General features: G+C 45.1%; 1 protein-coding gene across 1 annotated transcript in view; it reads left to right on the forward strand.

Annotated features, from left to right (window-relative positions):
- The window catches only part of CNNM2 (cyclin and CBS domain divalent metal cation transport mediator 2), a 125440-nt gene extending 109326 nt beyond the window's left edge, over positions 1 to 16114 (forward strand). The window contains exons 4-8 of the mRNA XM_009277833.2: positions 189 to 358; positions 3266 to 3359; positions 5830 to 5895; positions 9861 to 10045; positions 12242 to 16114. Of these exons, the coding sequence (XP_009276108.1) occupies positions 189 to 358; positions 3266 to 3359; positions 5830 to 5895; positions 9861 to 10045; positions 12242 to 12451 (725 nt within the window). The 3' untranslated portion in view covers positions 12452 to 16114. The remainder of the gene's footprint in view (positions 1 to 188; positions 359 to 3265; positions 3360 to 5829; positions 5896 to 9860; positions 10046 to 12241) is intronic.
- The last annotated feature ends 250 nt before the right edge of the window (positions 16115 to 16364 follow it).

A 16364-nucleotide genomic window follows, 5' to 3' on the forward strand; every position in this document is an offset into this window, starting at 1 on the left:
GTGGGGGTTCCCTGTTTCCCCCCCCCCCCCCCTTAAATCTAACAGTCTCAAAAGACAGGAAGCCTGCAATCCCATAATGGATCTCTCTGCATCTGTGTGTCTTTTATAGGCAAATGCTTATTAACGAGTATTGCTAACTTCTTGCCAGGCATATGAAGTGTAATGCCAAGTTGTATCTTGTGTTATAGAAGTAGAAGCATTTGGTCCATCCCAGATGTCAGAGAAGATCCTTCTCAGGCTGCTAAAACATCCCAACGTCATCCAGGAGCTGAAATACGACGAGAAGAACAAGAAAGCCCCAGAACACTACCTCTACCAGCGAAACAAGCCCGTCGACTACTTTGTTCTCATTTTACAGGTCAGACATGTGATTACGTAGATATGTGCAAAATCCTTCATCTCCTGACATATCCCTTTCTATACCTCTTCCAGTTGTTGAAGTTTGTCTTCTTTCAAACATGGGAATGGAACTATGGCTCCTGGGAACTGCTCCTGCCTCCTTTATGACCTTGCCAACCTTGAAGAGCTCACTCAGCTGCTTTCAGCCTCAGTTAAACCAGTTGTGAAGGGTAGACAGCACTTCCCACTTCCAGACATCTGTTGAAAGTTACTTATGCTTTAGGTATCACTAGGATAGGCAATGCAAAGGAATCCCTGCATACAGCTGGCATTGCTTGGAAAATAGGGGTGCGAAAAATGGCATATCATAGGAGTTTGGCTTTCTGGAATGCGTTTTTTCCTTTTGCAAAAGGAGGCATGGGGAGTTTGACAGTTTAGAGAAATGACATTTTTCTGTGCGATTTTGAAGTCTGTACCTTTGGTGGTGTGAGAAGCGCAGGTTTCAGTGGGGGCATTGCGCCATCTACTGAACTGATGCCACCTCCTGCCACAGCCTCTGCGGTTCCTGGGCACCCTGCCATCCAAGCACTCGCCCTACCTCGAGATCGCCGCTTTTGGGTGGTTTTTAGATTGGAGCCCTAGGTGGTGTGGAAGGACTGTTTTCTACTTGTTCCGTACAGGATTGCATCTAGTGCTGATATCTCCCAGGTTTTTGTTACTTGACAGGAACACTTGAATGACTAGGTAAAGCTTTACACAGAAACTTAGCTTCCATCTAGCACCGTTTGAGTAGGAACAGTCCTTTAAGAGATTTTGCTGGAAAGGTGCTTATGTTTCTATCCTGCATAACTGAAATCAGTTTTGGTTATAAAAACACAAGCATCGTAGCTACAGTTGTAACACCGGGCTTGAAATCTTCCTTAACATGGCCTTAAAAAAAAAAGAATGGAAGGGAGGTTTAAACACTGTCAGTGATAAACAATTAAGAAAGCATATGGAATATGATATTGTGGATTCAGCGTAATTCTCTTTTTAAAAAGGATCATTTTTTCCAAGGGTTTGAGGAGCAACTGGTAGCTCCTTAACTGCTCTTTCTTATGTGCTGAATTGTTGCAATCTGAAATATTCCAGAGGCAAGATAATGTTCCTGAATGAGGTAATGCCGCAAAGACGTAAATGGAGGACATGGGCGATACAAAAGTACAATCAGTTCTTTCTGAGCTATTCTTCAATCAATACATATTTAGCAAACACAGTGTGCTAGCTCTATAATGCATTTGGAAAATTGAGTCTTGCAGTAGGTACATACTGTAAAAATGGTAACAAGGTTGGTTCTGCAGATAGAGCAATGGTCTTGGAACTGAATCTCAACTCCAACTACTAATTACTAGTTTGTATTTAGCTACTAACTCCAGACTGACTGTATGTGAAGATCAAAGCCTGATTGTGTATGTATTTTGGAGACCTGGTCTTCGCTGGCGAATAACTACCAGCAGTAAGTAGGTTGAGAGCTCTGTTTATAACCAGTCTTTGCCTGGGTGATGAAATCATACCTTTTGGAAGGCTTATAATGAACAAATAAGCTACTTATTTGTGTTGTGGAGTGACATTGGTTTTAAAAAGGATTATATGAAGTCGTTGCTTGTGATAGCAGGAAAGTGGATTTGTGAGCTAGGCACTCTCTTCCTGCTAGGTGGATTTTGTGATTTTTCTCATCTGGGACAGTTAGACAAACTGACTTGTTATCAGGGCTCACGCAGGTTGAGTTCATTTTCATGTTTTTGTGCCCCAGTGCAGTACTGTAAAGTTAAAGGCATGATTATTTATTTGAAATGGTGCTTAATGAAATAAACACATAGAAATAAAATCTACCTTTTGGACTCATTTTGACCCAGTTGTGTCCAGTTGATGTTCAGTCTACTCAGTACACATGGGACGGGCAGTCTGTTTGCCCTTTCCAGCCTAGCCAGAGGGAAAGCATTGCAGGTAATTATGGGTTTGCCTGAAATCCCAACCTTTGTGTAGGTCAGCCTGAAAGCTGCATGAGATTTCTTCTGTCTGCAGTGGTGTGCTGTAACTCTCACTGCAGTACCAGTAAGGATGGATGGATGTGAAAACCAGGCCTCACCAAGAAGCCGATTATTTTTGGCTACGTGTATACCAAAGTAACTGGGATGTTTACAGCTATGTTTGATATGGTGGGTTCTGTTCTAGAGTCCTTCGTAGGATGTGATGTTAAACATTTGGTTAGGGCCACATCAGAAGCAGGTGCATTTGTGTGGTAGTGTGGTTTTGTACAGCTTGGGAAGCACTGAGGGTGTTTCTAGGCAAGACCCTGCGAAAGAGCGGGATCTTAAGTTAAGGGTGCTGGAATATGTAAAACTAAAGTAGCCCCAAGACTGCTCCTTCAGGAATAAAGGCTTTGTTTCTGTGGGAATCTCATCAGCGAAGGCAGACAGCCTCCTCGTGTGTTGTATTCCATCTCCCTTCCCTATGTTTGTGTTAGAGGGGACTCTTCATGTGAATGTGAGCGGTGGCCCAAAATGTGTCTCAAGACCCCAGGTGACTGTGCTACATACAAGCTTGTTGTGATACCGGGGAAGTATTTTTTCACTCTGCATTGAGGGAAAGCAGCCTGGCAGCCCTTGGAGCCCGGCAATAGTACCTCCGCAAAGCGCTGTGCTGATCCCGCTCCTCTGCAGGGACTTACACTGGCCACAGGGCACCAAAGACCAGGATAGCTCAGGGCTCAAGCGCATGTTGCCCTCCAGGGTCTGTCCCTGTTCAGGCACCATTACAAACTGCAGGGACCATGACACTGCTTAGGAATGTCAGGCAAAACTGGCTTTCAGGGCTCAAGTCTGGTCTTGTGCCTCGAGACCTACGGTCCCTTTTAATTGCAGCTGTCTCTCCTTTTCCTTAACAGGGGAAAGTGGAAGTGGAGGCTGGGAAAGAGGGGATGAAGTTTGAAGCTGGTGCTTTTTCCTACTATGGGGTGATGGCCCTCACAGCATCGCCAGGTATGTCCTCTTACCTTCTGCTTCTGGAATGCGCTCCTGCACAAGCCTGCCCATCCTGTGAGTGCAGCGGGAGGAGGCTGCGCAGGACATCCCCCTGCCATGTCTGTGGGGCTGATGTAAACGATACCTCCTTGCCAGCGAAACTGCCTGCCTGGCACAGCGTCCCTGGGAGGGGCCCAGGCCGGTGGCGGCGCTGACTCCGAAACCGAGTGACTGGCAGTGGTTTGCCAGCTCCCGGAGGATGCGAGTGTTGGCCTTAGCGAGTGATGTGTTTGGTACTGGAGGACAGCTTTGTTGTTTTGCTCACTGTAGGGTAACAGGGATTGAATTAGTGGGAATGAATAAATAGTGGCAGAGGGACATCTAGTGGTGCAAAGTACAAACACCCGGTTAGTTTGGGGATGGTTCGCTTTACCAGTCTTGTTTCTAAAGATGTCTTGAGGAAAAGGAGGGCAGCGGTGCAAGAAAAGTGATTGCTCCTGTCAGCTTGTGTGGAAATGTAACCAAGAAATCAGCAAGGGGGAAGAGCTGGTGTCTGAGGGCAAAGTGTGAGCCAGTTCCCACCAAGGTGTGAGCCAATTCCCGGCGCACAAGTGGTAGCGGCACAAGCCACCACCTCATAGGAGCAGGTCGGGGGATCATCTTATAATCCACCAAGAGTAGGCTCCAGTGCTGTATTTCAGCATTTGGTGATGTATTTTCGTGCCAACAGTGTCACCACTAAGATCTCGACCTCAACTGGGAATCCATAGCCCCACTGGGGAGAGCTGGGTGCTGGTGCTGGCGTTGGCCATCTGCTGACCCAAAGCCGCTTGCTCAGCTTCAGGGAGAGACATTTCTCACACTGAAATTGGGTCCTCCTGTCGCAGCAGGGTTTATGTTCCACTTGAGAGGCAGCTTGTTTTAATTGTACACTCCTGAGCACTCCCTTTACGTATGTGTACCTATGTGTATGTACATTAGCAAATGGCATTGGAATGAAAATGATTTTGTAAGTTATGAGTATAGCCTCATTAAACTCTACAGACAACAGCAGTTCTCTTGGACATGTGAGCTCACTTTTACAGGCAAGACTAATTCTTCCATAATTATGTGCACTTTAATTTGATCAGTCTAGCTTATACCTTTTGAGGCTTGACAGATTTGAAAGTGTGCAGAGCACTGGGTGGATTTTATCTGAGCAATAGCAGCAGTGTTCACAAGGAATCGTGACACACATGTATGTACAATTGCATCATACACTCAGCTTCGCAGCTCAGCTTTTGCAATATGGGCCAGGCACGGAGCTGGGTTAGGCATGGTCACTTCTCCTACCAAACCTACACTTGGAAATCACTTGTGGCATCTCTGTTTTGCCAGCATTGTTCAGTTTGAATGTTTTCACGTGGGGTTTGTGTTGTTTTGTTTTGCTAACCCTCCCCACAACCATGCCAGTTGCCCCAAGTCTTGTGAGGTCAAATGATCTCCTCTCTGCGTGCCCTGAAATCCATCTTGGGTTTTGTCATGTCAAACTTAAGGATATGCACTATTTTAAATTAATCTCGGCCAACCTTGGATTTGTTTACCTTCAACTGGTTGGCTTTTACCAGTAGCAAACCCCTCATTTTGCTGACTTTCCCTCCAGGTTTTAGAGAATTTGTTTTATGATGTCTTGCAGCATCCTGAGATTTCTGTTAGGATGGGCTCATAAACTCCTGTTGCTCTGTGTAGACAGGAAAGCTCAGTGAAAGTATAAGTCATTGCAGAACAAGAGAAAACTCCTGCTCTTCTGTGTGTCCTAATTAAACTTCATGTGCCTGCTCTCCCCACCTGGAATGTGAAGTCAGTAACAGGAGAGTAAAGCATTAAAAAAACCCAAACAAACAAAAAGCCCTCAAAAAACCAAAACAAACCCCCCCAAAAAACCCAACAAGAGAGTGAAGCTTTTCTCTTTAACTACAGCTGGGGAGGGATTTGCAGTAATGATGAGCAGTACGGTACCCATCCTGACAGGGATGAGCTTGGAGAATCACAACCTCGTTTGACATTTTACTGAAAGCTTGAAGAACTATGAAGCGTCCTTTGGTTTTATTTCTATTTTTGTCTGACTCCCATAAGGAACAGCATCCATGAAAGCTTTCTGGCTTGTTTTAACTCTTTGCCTTCCAGGCTGGAGTGGGCACCACTGCTCCTTTTGAACTATTTTAAAACTGAGTGTACCTTGATGGACTGTTCTGTGCTGGATAACCATTCAAATTAGCAAGTGAAAATTGTTCACTGTAATTCCTTAGGCTTGTTTTTTGGTTTATTCCTAAAATTGTTTAATTGTCTTTTTTGGTTTTGCTTTTGTTTTAACCCTTTACTTTTTCACAGTTGATTTGCACTTTTGGTTTTAGTTCTTCAGTGTGTGAACTGGCTCCTTCCCCTGTCGAGTGTGGATAGCTGCTGCCTTTCTGGTCGTGATCTCATCCTTTTTCTCTCCCTCTTCTAGTTCCCTTGTCCCTGTCTCGTACCTTTGTTGTCAGCAGAACAGAGTTGTTAGCAGCAGGTTCTCCAGGTAAATCCGCATGCTTCTATTTTCACCATTCTTGTGACTGCCCTGATGCCATAAAAACTCAGCTGCAGTCTGTATTTATCTGACCCCTTTGCTCGTTAGGGAGAAGTCCAGCACAGAGTTATGCCTTGCAGGTAGGTATCCTGAACTTTTGTTTATGGTAACTGGTAGCAACATGACAGAGTCATCAAAATGGGAAGAACTGAAAACACGTTGAAGAAAATGTATTTGGTAATGTGTGTGTGTTCTTGTTTCTCATATGTACGCTGGTGGAAAACCAGGAGGGGAGATTTTTTAAAAGAAGGTATTCTCCCCCAAACTGAGGCTTAAAAATTTCTGAAGAAAATGCCTTTGGCAGAGGAGAATGTCTGCTGCTAAACTGCCATAAAAGGAAAACGTCTTTAATGAAAGAATTCTTATATTCTCATATGGGTAAATTCTATGGTTTGTATACAGTCTGGCCACTTCAATTCCTCAAAAGCTTTGCGCTTTCTCTCAGTGAGGTTAATGCCGTGGACCGGCACAGTGGTTTACTGAGTGGACAGATTTGCAATGGAATGTGCAAGAAGGTTGTGGGACCTCCTGTGGGGTTTTCTGGTTCCCATCTTGCTTAAGGCCCTTCCTTGCCGAATAACCAAGTTGACTGACACAGAAATCCCTTTGGAGAGCAGAGACCAAGGAGGGAGCAAATTGGGCCAAAAAGAGCTCTGAGACACGGTTGAGCGGTTGGAAATTGGGAAGGGTCAAGAACAGCTTTGCAGACGCTGCATGCATGGAGTAGTTGAGAAAAATGGAAACCTATCGAGAAAGTCTGTAGGAAGAGCAGAATCCTAAAACAGTTTGAGCCACAGTGAACATATTTCTTCCTTTTGAAGTTTTCTTTTTCAGATGAAACGTCTTTCCCTAGACCTAAAAGCAAACAAGATAATGATACGCATATTTAAGTGAAACATCTCCTAAACATTAACACACATCATGCGTTTCATAAACTTTCACCATCTGCTTCCTGTATTTTCCCCCTCTTCTTTTTTCACTTTTGAAAATTATGTTTCACCATCAGTCCTTAAATTAGTCTCATGCACATTCCAAACAAACTACAGGTTGTTGTCCTGCAGGGGATTTTTTTTCCTGCCCTGTTAAAGTTTCCTGCTGCTAAATTTCAAAGAAGGGGGAGAAATTTAATCTTTCTTTAATTAAAGTACCTGATGGCTTTTTTTTAAGCTCAGCAGCTTTGATTATCTTTTTTCACTTGGTTCTTTTATTTTGCCAGGTCGTCTTTTTTTTTTCCCCTTTTCCTTGCAACAAATAAGTGTTAAAGTTTCTGCTGCTAAATTTCAAAGAAGGGGGAGAAATTTAATCTTTCTTTAATTAAAGTACCTGATGGCTTTTTTTTAAGCTCAGCAGCTTTGATTATCTTTTTTCACTTGGTTCTTTTATTTTGCCAGGTCGTCTTTTTTTTTTCCCCTTTTCCTTGCAACAAATAAGTGTGCACGTTGCACATGCAAGTTGTTTCCAATATAAATGCCAAGCATATTTTCCTAGCTTCTTCCCCAACTAACAAAAAAAAAAATCAATAATGGAAAATAATAATGGGAAGAATCTCCTTTGAAAGGAACTGGTATGGTAAGCCTGGTCACTATGACAGTGTGGTACCAGTTTTGGTGAAACTCGGACCTTCTGCTGGGTCCTTCTAAAAAGGATCCTGTTGTTTAACCCCAAATTCACAATACAGTTGTATTGATGTTTGTCTTGTGGTTTGTGCTCTTTATCCCTTGTATAGGAAGGTGAGGAGTATGAGAAAACCTGGGTAGAAAAGATCTGTCCAGATCTGGGCTGGCCTGCTAGGGGACTGGCAGGGCGCTGTTCTGCAAACACGGACCTGCCTGGTATTCTTCTGTCGTCTGCCCTTTCTGTATCCTTCCTCCTTCATTAACGTCTCTTCTTCCTCCCTGATTTGTACGTGGTCCAGAAGTGATGTCCTTTCCCTCAGATTTTTAGTAATCATACTTTTTTGTTCTGTCCTTTCGCTTCACCTGTCCCTTTTTTTTGGTTTTTTTTTTAATATATGCTTTGTCATGTTTCTCTCTGTCCTTCTTTGTTTTTTATTAGTAATGTACTATAAGACCCCTGGTGAAAAGAAAGGGCAGATACAAGTCACACTAGTGTAAAGCTGTTCCAGATGGAAACCTTTATCCCAAGCAGCAGTGATGCTGTTCTTGTCACACACAGACGTATTTTGTGTATGCAGGTGGGAAAGACAGGACAAATTCACTCAGCCTTCACAGTTCCTTGTTCTCCAGTGGGAATTACAGCATCAAGCCCCGCGTGCAGATAGAGGTTTGGCTCCTGGCAGCATTTATTGCAGCCTGCTGTGGCTTTCAAGATGGCAAGTCGGTATGGAGGAATACCTTGCAGTGCTTCCCCCTAAGCCTGTACTTGGTGTTGCCATAGGGACCTGCACTAATTCCATAGTGCAGAAATGGCAGAAAAATTGCCAAGTTGTCAGAACCTGTATTTTTCTGTTCCCTTTTCTAAAATTGAAGAAAAGACAACATCAGAGGGATTTTTAAGTGGGAAATAAAAAAAAAATCTGCCATGCATCTAGAAGCATCTAAAGTGTTAGGTTTAGGAAAGGCTGGATGCAGAGGTGTAGAACAGGCTGTGTCATTTGGGCAAGGAGAGATTATATTTATAGTGATTAAGTGGCAGAGGTAGGGTTGAATTTTAGGGAGCTTTTTTTTTTTAGAAATAAGCTTATATATAGAAAAGTCTTCAAAAAAGAATTTGAAAAGCTTGCAAGGATACTGTTGCTGATTTGCTCGAAGAGGCTTTGTATCTTAAGATTATATGAAAATGACCTTTCAGCTGAGAATGGGCGTCACGTGGTGACTAACATAGTTTACATCAAGTTTCAGTTTGGGCTGGCTGGCCGAATGAAATTTAACTGCACTAAGATCCAAAAATTCACCAGTCCCAAAGAGAGTTCCTTGATCAGTATGTACTGTGTGTGCACCCAGGGAGAAGCCCATCTGCAGGAGGGCTTGGGATCTCCCTTAAGATGCATTTCTGCTCTCCTGTCTTCTGGGTCACTGCGTGGGTGGAAGCTAGGGATGCAAAATGTCTGTGGCTTCCTGAAAGCACGTTTACTTGAGATAAACTGTGGCCAATCACACTCGCAGGGGACAGCTGCAAGGTTTTCAAGTGAAACGCTGCAGTGCTTGAAGGCCAGTGATGGAAAATGATGTCTCTAGTTTACTCCTTTCCTGGACACAGATTTTAATCTGTAGCATGGACTGGTTTCCCTGTTATGCTGGCTGGCATGCACCACATGGAGCTTGCTCTCCTTCATTGAGTTTTTGCCCTTTCAAGCACTGGGAGGTAATAGAGGAAACGTTGAAGTAATCATCGTGTGGACTGGACTCTGGTCCACTGAGGACTTTTATCACTCTTATGATTTTGAAAATGTCTGCTCTAACTCAGGGAACAAGGCATATGTAGGTACCAGGTGGAATAAAAGGGGGTAAGGGTTAGCTGGGACTTGCTGTGGATGAAAGGTCTGGTATGGAGTTGCGATTATAAATCATTAAGAAAAAAAATAAATCTATTAAGCATGGTCTGACTATCAAGAGCTCCTGTAAGGGAGCCTTGGGAAGTTACCTTTCTCTCGTGGTTACCACTCATCAGCTAAAGCACTGTGACCAACTGCGCACAGGGCATGTCCATCGCAGCATAAACGAAACCAGGTTTGTTTAAGGCATACTCAGTGATGTCGGCTACCAGCTCTGGACTCAAAATGGACACTCTTTCAGGGTAATTTGGTTGTTTAGCTGCATGTCTGGTTATGAGTGGATTAAGTATTTGCAGTTCTTCTGTGCTACATTGCGATTTATTATGTCCCTTTGAAACTGGTGACATTTCAATGTTTTCTACTTGATTTAAGAAATCTCTCGCTCTTGCCTGTTTCTCAGCCGAAAACAAGTCTCCGCCTCGGCCCTGCGGCTTGAATCACTCAGACTCTTTAAACCGAAGTGATCGCATTGATGCAGTGACACCAACGTTAGGGAGCAGCAACAACCAGCTGAATGCGTCTTTCCTCCAAGTGTATGTTCCGGACTACTCAGTGAAAGCACTCACAGACATTCAGTTTGTCAAGGTAGGAAAAAAGCTGGAAAGGCCCCGCTGGAAAGCTGGGCTTGGCTGGTAGGATGGAGAGCCTGGGGAAGGGAGGTCCCTCTAGATTGCTCTGTGAGTAAATAAGATTATGAAAGCAGCCGTTTAAAAATCACTTTAAATTATTTATTCCCAATAACTGCTGTCCATTGTTTTGTCTTCACTGTTCCTCTCATTTAGGCTTGTAAGTAGATTGGTCACATAAGTTTCTGGATTTCAGGTCCCTCAAGGAAAGAGTACAGAAAATAACCTCTCTCTGCTTTTAGTCATGAAAGACGTAGCCTTGTGAAGCCTTTGGAGCCATCTGAAATGGAGACCCTTCATTATCAGACAGTGTCCTTTTCTAAAGGATGAGACGTTTTCTGTTGGTCGCAGTTTTTATTCACTTTTGATTTTGGTTTCAGTTTGGGGTTCTTGGTCTTACTTTCCGACTTGTCATCCTTTTTCTGCTTGGAGAAGTCTTGGACATTTCTCTTTATCTTAACTTCACATGTTAGGCTCATGTCTCATACTACCAGTGAGTTGCTGCATGAATACAGCTCTGTCCCCCAGCATGGTGCGTCCCACGCTGAAATGTGTGCGAGTCCTGTGGGATAGGAAATCTAGCTGAGCTGAGGAACAGCTAATGCTGGCAGCAATTCCAGCCCAGCTGGGAGTCCAGGGAAGCTGACGTCCCATGGCCAGAAGTTGACCTTGATGCTTTTCTTAAATTAAGTGCACATTCACAGTTTCTTTGTATGCAACTCAAATGATTTGTGAACTCAACTTCTGTCAAAGTTAATTCAATGTTAAGAATGTGGAATAGAGTAGAAATACTAGAATGCTAAACTGATTATTCCGTAGCCAAATTTTGAAAGGCGAGTACAGTCTTGCATTCAAAACTTGACAGATGCAAGTGTACTGGTTGATGGTTCAAGCCTTCAAGGTTTAGATCAGTAAATATTTATCACTGGGCAAGTGATTCTCACTACAGATTTCAATGGCTAATGTGCTGTACAGAGCAGCTGCTCATCTTATGCTGATTTATGTGGAGTCCTTCCAACTCTCACTGTGTTCATACTGAGGCTAATGAATACTAAAATGTCTGGTGTCTCTGCAATCAGACTTGCACACCTCATTTTGCATCACTCTGCTTTACACGTAGGACAGTACTCAACATTAGTGCTGCCCACTGAGACATGTGGGCATTTACTCAATTAATACCTTGTAAACCAGGGCTGTGACCTGCTCGTGCATGTTCGGATTTTGCTTTTCGAGTTGTGACCTGGTCCATCTGACTCTCTCCATTTCCAGTCCCTCTCTTGCGTTGCTACGTTTCATTAAGGTTTTCTAAAAGTCTTGTTTCACCTCTTCCACCTTCCTGCCTGCTGAGATAACCCACTGCTGTAGCACACGGGGCTGTCAGTGCACGTGCGTCCTGCTGCCTGTCCTGGCTGAGAAGGCTGACCCAGAAGGAGTTCACGGGGCTGGTTGCTTGTGGCTCCAGGAGGAATTCTCCCCTCTGCTACCATATGTGGATATATGGGGCTATAGGCTTCCTTGCCTCTGGGGCATCGTGGCCAGTAACACTCTGTGCTCTAGGCCAGCTACTGTCATGACTGTTCTGCTGAGTGCAGCCAGTTCTTGCAGAAACCAGTGGAAGACTTCATGGGTTGCTAATTTGATTCATCTCTATGGAGATCCCAGTCTTTCCTAGAATCAAATGTCCTTATGTATCAGAATAAGGCTGCAGCTCCTCCTGCGTTTGCTGGCCTAGACAAGAGCAGTAAGGCTTGTAGCCTCTGGCTCTATAGGGACTCTTAGAGCCTCACCAGGAGCTTGCTGAAGTCGGGAGAAAGACTTCACTGAACTCTGGTTCTGGCCCTAAAAATGTGCATGGCTAGAAGGAAATGGAGATATGATTTAAAAATCTCTGCATAGGAATAAATCCCTGCCTTTGAACAGCATGGTGATTGCACAGCTCTGTGCTTCCACCCTGTTTGGAAATGTCAGCATGCTGTGGTGTTGAGTTGGGATGCTCTAGGCTTGCAAAGCGCAGGGATGTTTTATAGAAACAGGTAAACAGGGGTTGAAGTGTGATCATCTGGAAAGGGAGGGCACTTTATTTTCTCAGTGTGTCCCACGAAGACACAAAAGTGTGACTGGCTATTTTTGTTCCTTCCTTCTGTTCTTGGAGCAGATCTCAAGACAGCAGTACCAAAATGCCCTGATGGCATCCCGGATGGACAAAACACCTCAGTCCTCGGACAGTGAAAACACTAAAATCGAACTGACTCTTACGGAGCTGCATGACGGTTTGCCGGACGAGACAGCAAACCTGCTGAACGAACAGAACTGTGTGACTCACAACAAGCCCAACCACAGTATGCACAGTGAAGGAGCGATCTAGGAGCTGACTCCCCACAACCCACCCATCCCATCTCCTCAGCAGGACCAGCCCTCGCTCCTTCCTGCCTCCTCCCCGAGTGTGAACACCGTTAGTATGTGCTTGCAACACTGTGCTGCATCCAGTGTTCTGAGACCAAAGACTTTTGCGTCCGTTCTGGGAGCAGAAGAGGAAGAAACAGGAAGAAAGGAGCAAAGAGCAAGAGAGACTAAAGCCCCAAGTATACTTTGGGAATGGTGAGCCACCCTTGAGAATGATGAAAATACTTCTTGCAAAGTAGAATCATGTTTATTTTTTATCTGTATTTTTGATCCTTGTTGGGTTTTTCCTCCTCAAACACATATGGAGAAGTTTAAAAGCTCCTCCAGTTATTTTTTCAAGAGAGATCATGTTTTTAAAAAGTATTTTGCAGAGTTTTAAATTGTTTCTGTCCCTCCCAAACCTCAAATGGGCTCTGTCGTAGTTTTGTGAATTGGCTCCAATGTCCTTAGGCCTCTTTTTACCCCTCTCTGGTCCTTTTTGTTGCCCTGTTGAAGAAGTTAGTAACTGGTACTTGTATGTTATTTGTGTCCTAAGAATGAGCAAGCTTCAAGGAACCTCTGGTTTCAGCTACCTGGAGGGCCAAGGGTTGAGTTATTATTACATTCTTCCAGTTAAGTTTCAGGGAAGGAGTGGTTACTTTGGTATTTAATGATCTCTCAAATTTCAGAAGGTTTCTTTGTAAAACAGGCAAAAGCGTCGTTACACTTACAGTTTTGTAACCTCCAAAAACTTTGTGTATGTTGAAGATGATACTGGGGGGAAGGAGTTAATTAGCAAAACTGCAGTCTTGTGAAATGAAAACCGGGCGTAATTGTCCATAGTGAAGTAACTGGGTCATATTTCATTGATGTTCCTGACAATTGCATGGTGAAGTAACGTGCGCACCCCAAAATGACAAGCTTTTAAGCACTTGTGTGCTGTAGCTGTCTGTGCACCGTTACCTTGGCCAGAGCAGATGTGCAGTCTTTGCTAAATAACAGAGAACATCAGTCCCCGTCCCCCCTTCAATCTCTAGTATTAACACAAAAAATGCTGCTACAATTATGCCCAAAGTACATCCTCCAGGTGACAGTAAACCTCTACCAGTGCAAGGATGGGCTCTGCTGAGGAGTCGGGACCATCCTCTCCAAGAACTGACAAAACTTTCCAGACGTGAGTGTATTGCACTTCAGGGATTCGGAGAGGTTCGTTTCCAGGCTGTTCCCAGCCACATTCCTTCCTTTGAGTGGATTTAGTGCATTTCCTTCTCTCTTGCCCCTTTTAACAGCCATTTTAGGGATTACCATGGTAGCAGAGCAGAGAGCCTCCCACCCAGCTGCCGCTGGTGCAGGGCACCCTGTGTTGGGCAGCAGAAACCAATTCCTCCACCCCAAAAACCTGAATGCAGACTGGGTGCAAGCAAGAGGCACCCTGTGGCAGTTGTTTATCATACATTCCCCACTCCCACAGACGGAGTCTAAGTCCTCAAATGAACACCACCACCCCCACCCCCCACCCCGATCCTCTCCCCTTCCAGTGCTGTCTCAAACAAAATGTGAATGTTGCCCTTGGTATCTGGAGTGATTAATAAATCAGGCATTGCAGTTTCTCTGTTTCAAGACCCTTCCGTGGCCCCTGGCTATGTAGCATTTCCCTTCCTTTCTTTACACCCAGATAATCTCATCTGACCCTCAAAGAAGCCCCCAGCCCCAAACGCAACTGCCAGAGCTCTCTGTGCCTGCACGCTTGCCCCGTCTCTCCTGCTCGTGGGCTGGGGAAGGCACTTGCCGCAAGTTCCCATGGTCCGTCTTTGCGAATGGTGGCTGGAAAGGTGCAATATTTTGCTGCAGGATCTCCCCGCAGGAAATTGGAGTGCATGGTGTCAGAGCCGATTGGGTCTGCTTGTGTCTCGCCTCCTCTCTCTTTTGGCTTCAGAAGGCAGCCCTAATTTTTGCTGTCCTCCCTGATGGGAAAGGTGCACGTCTTCCTTGGAGCCATCCATGAGGATGAAGTCCCCACAAGGGGGCATAGAAATTGCATAGTATCTAACTTGTGCACCCAGTGAGGAGGAAACGGGGCCCCCAAACCTTACTCTCGCATTTAGCTTCTTATTAACTTCTTTTGAGTCCCATCTAAAAGCGTTTCCGTAGTCTCCATCCTCGCTCTGATGCGCACCAGCCTGCCACCACCGAGAGCACACGGCTCAGCATCGGCATGGGCTGACCTAAGCCGTGCCTCTCCCAGAGAGCTGCCAATATTGCACCTTTCTCGCAAAGCAAAATGTTGAGATGTTACAGCGTTTGTCCTTGGTGAGGGACTCGCCTCGCCAGTTTTTATCTAGAGTTGCTGAATGTAAAAGTTTGTCAGAAGTGTTTGACACGGTGGTGAACTTGAGATGCAGTATCCGTTTTGTCAAACCTGCCGAAGGAGGGAAGGCTCAAGTCAAGGCAGCTCTCTCTCTGGGATGAGGTTGCTTGCTGGATCTGACTTCTGCTTCTTATGGCAGGTTATGGATCTGTTTCAGTGTCTGTTTCCCTTTTAAAAAAAAAAAAAAAAAGGAAAAAAAAAAAAGCCAATTTTTCCAACCAAAGCCATGTGATCCCAAAGCAAATACCTCCTGCTTCTGCCCATGCTGCACTGTTCCAGAATTTGCAGGCGATTTTTTGCATGACTGTTTTTCATCATTTGTACAGATCCAATAATGGAAAGTGAAATAATTTCCATAAAAATAGTTGATTATAGATGTGTTTCATATGGAAAATATGTACCTGACCCAGAGGGGTTAGGAGCTGCTACTACTAATTAGCTTGAAGAGCAAAGCATGGTCCTCTCCCCGGAGGGGAAACAATCCAGTCTCCCTGTTCTCAGGGTATTTACAGTTTTACTGTTTAACAAATGCAAGGAGTTCCCAGCCCTCGTGGTGGGAACCATCACAAGCAGAGGAGCCCGGCGCCCGGCTCAGGATCACTTCTGAGCCTCCGGATGGCATTTGCTGGCCCCGGGGCTTGGCTCTCCCGACTGCAATGGAGATGCCATGGCGTCTGAGTCTGGGCCCTTGCAGGGGGTGTCCTGCCAGAGCAGGTCTGCTTTCTCTGCCTCGCTGGCTGCCCGCCTGCGTTCAGGTGGGCTCAGATGCCAGATGCCGTGCCATAATGCCATAAGGATGCGTGGCAGGGCTGCCGGTCATCGCCGCGGTGCAGGGCACCAGCTGGTGGCTTTGGGAATCGTTGGACTTGACCTCAGACCTCGGCAAGGCTTTGACTCGCAGAAAGGATACTGCATCTTCCTATGTCAACTCCTACTGCCGCCTTTGTTCCCCTCATCCGTCTGCCTCTGGGTGCAGGCAGAGGGGTGGACGATGGCCTGTTGGCCGGGGGAGGCTGGGAGGGCATATCTAGCCATGGTTTCTACTGTCAATACAATTTTGCACAAGAGTTCTTTGAAGTGAGGTTTTCAACACTAATATCTTAAATGCACAACTGTGAATTATAACTTTTACACTCCTGTTGGTTGAATTTCCTTTAAATGAAATGAACCTGAATCTGTTGTAACTATGATTTATTTTTTTTTAATTCTGTGTATTGCCAAATCTTTGTAAAGAGTGAAGGAATGTTCTTGCTTTCCAATGAGAATCTTTCTCCAAACAAGACTGACTCTGGTGACGTGGAGATCATACGAAGCACACTAGTTCTGAGTGGAGAGGGGCTCAGGGTGGGCTTAGCAAACCAACCTCTGCCTCTCTGTAGACCCCAAGCTCAGACCCTCCAGAGTTTACAAAGCGCTTGTTGTTTTATTCCCAGCTTGTCCACTCCCTGAAATCCCTGTGCAGCTGAAGGCCGCTGCCCTGGAGGAGCTCAGGACGGGGTATCCCGCAGAGGGACGAGGGATGCTGGCA

This window comes from Aptenodytes forsteri, unplaced genomic scaffold (genome assembly GCF_000699145.1).
Source record: "Aptenodytes forsteri isolate BGI_AS27 unplaced genomic scaffold, ASM69914v1 Scaffold15, whole genome shotgun sequence".
Taxonomy (NCBI): domain Eukaryota; kingdom Metazoa; phylum Chordata; class Aves; order Sphenisciformes; family Spheniscidae; genus Aptenodytes; species Aptenodytes forsteri.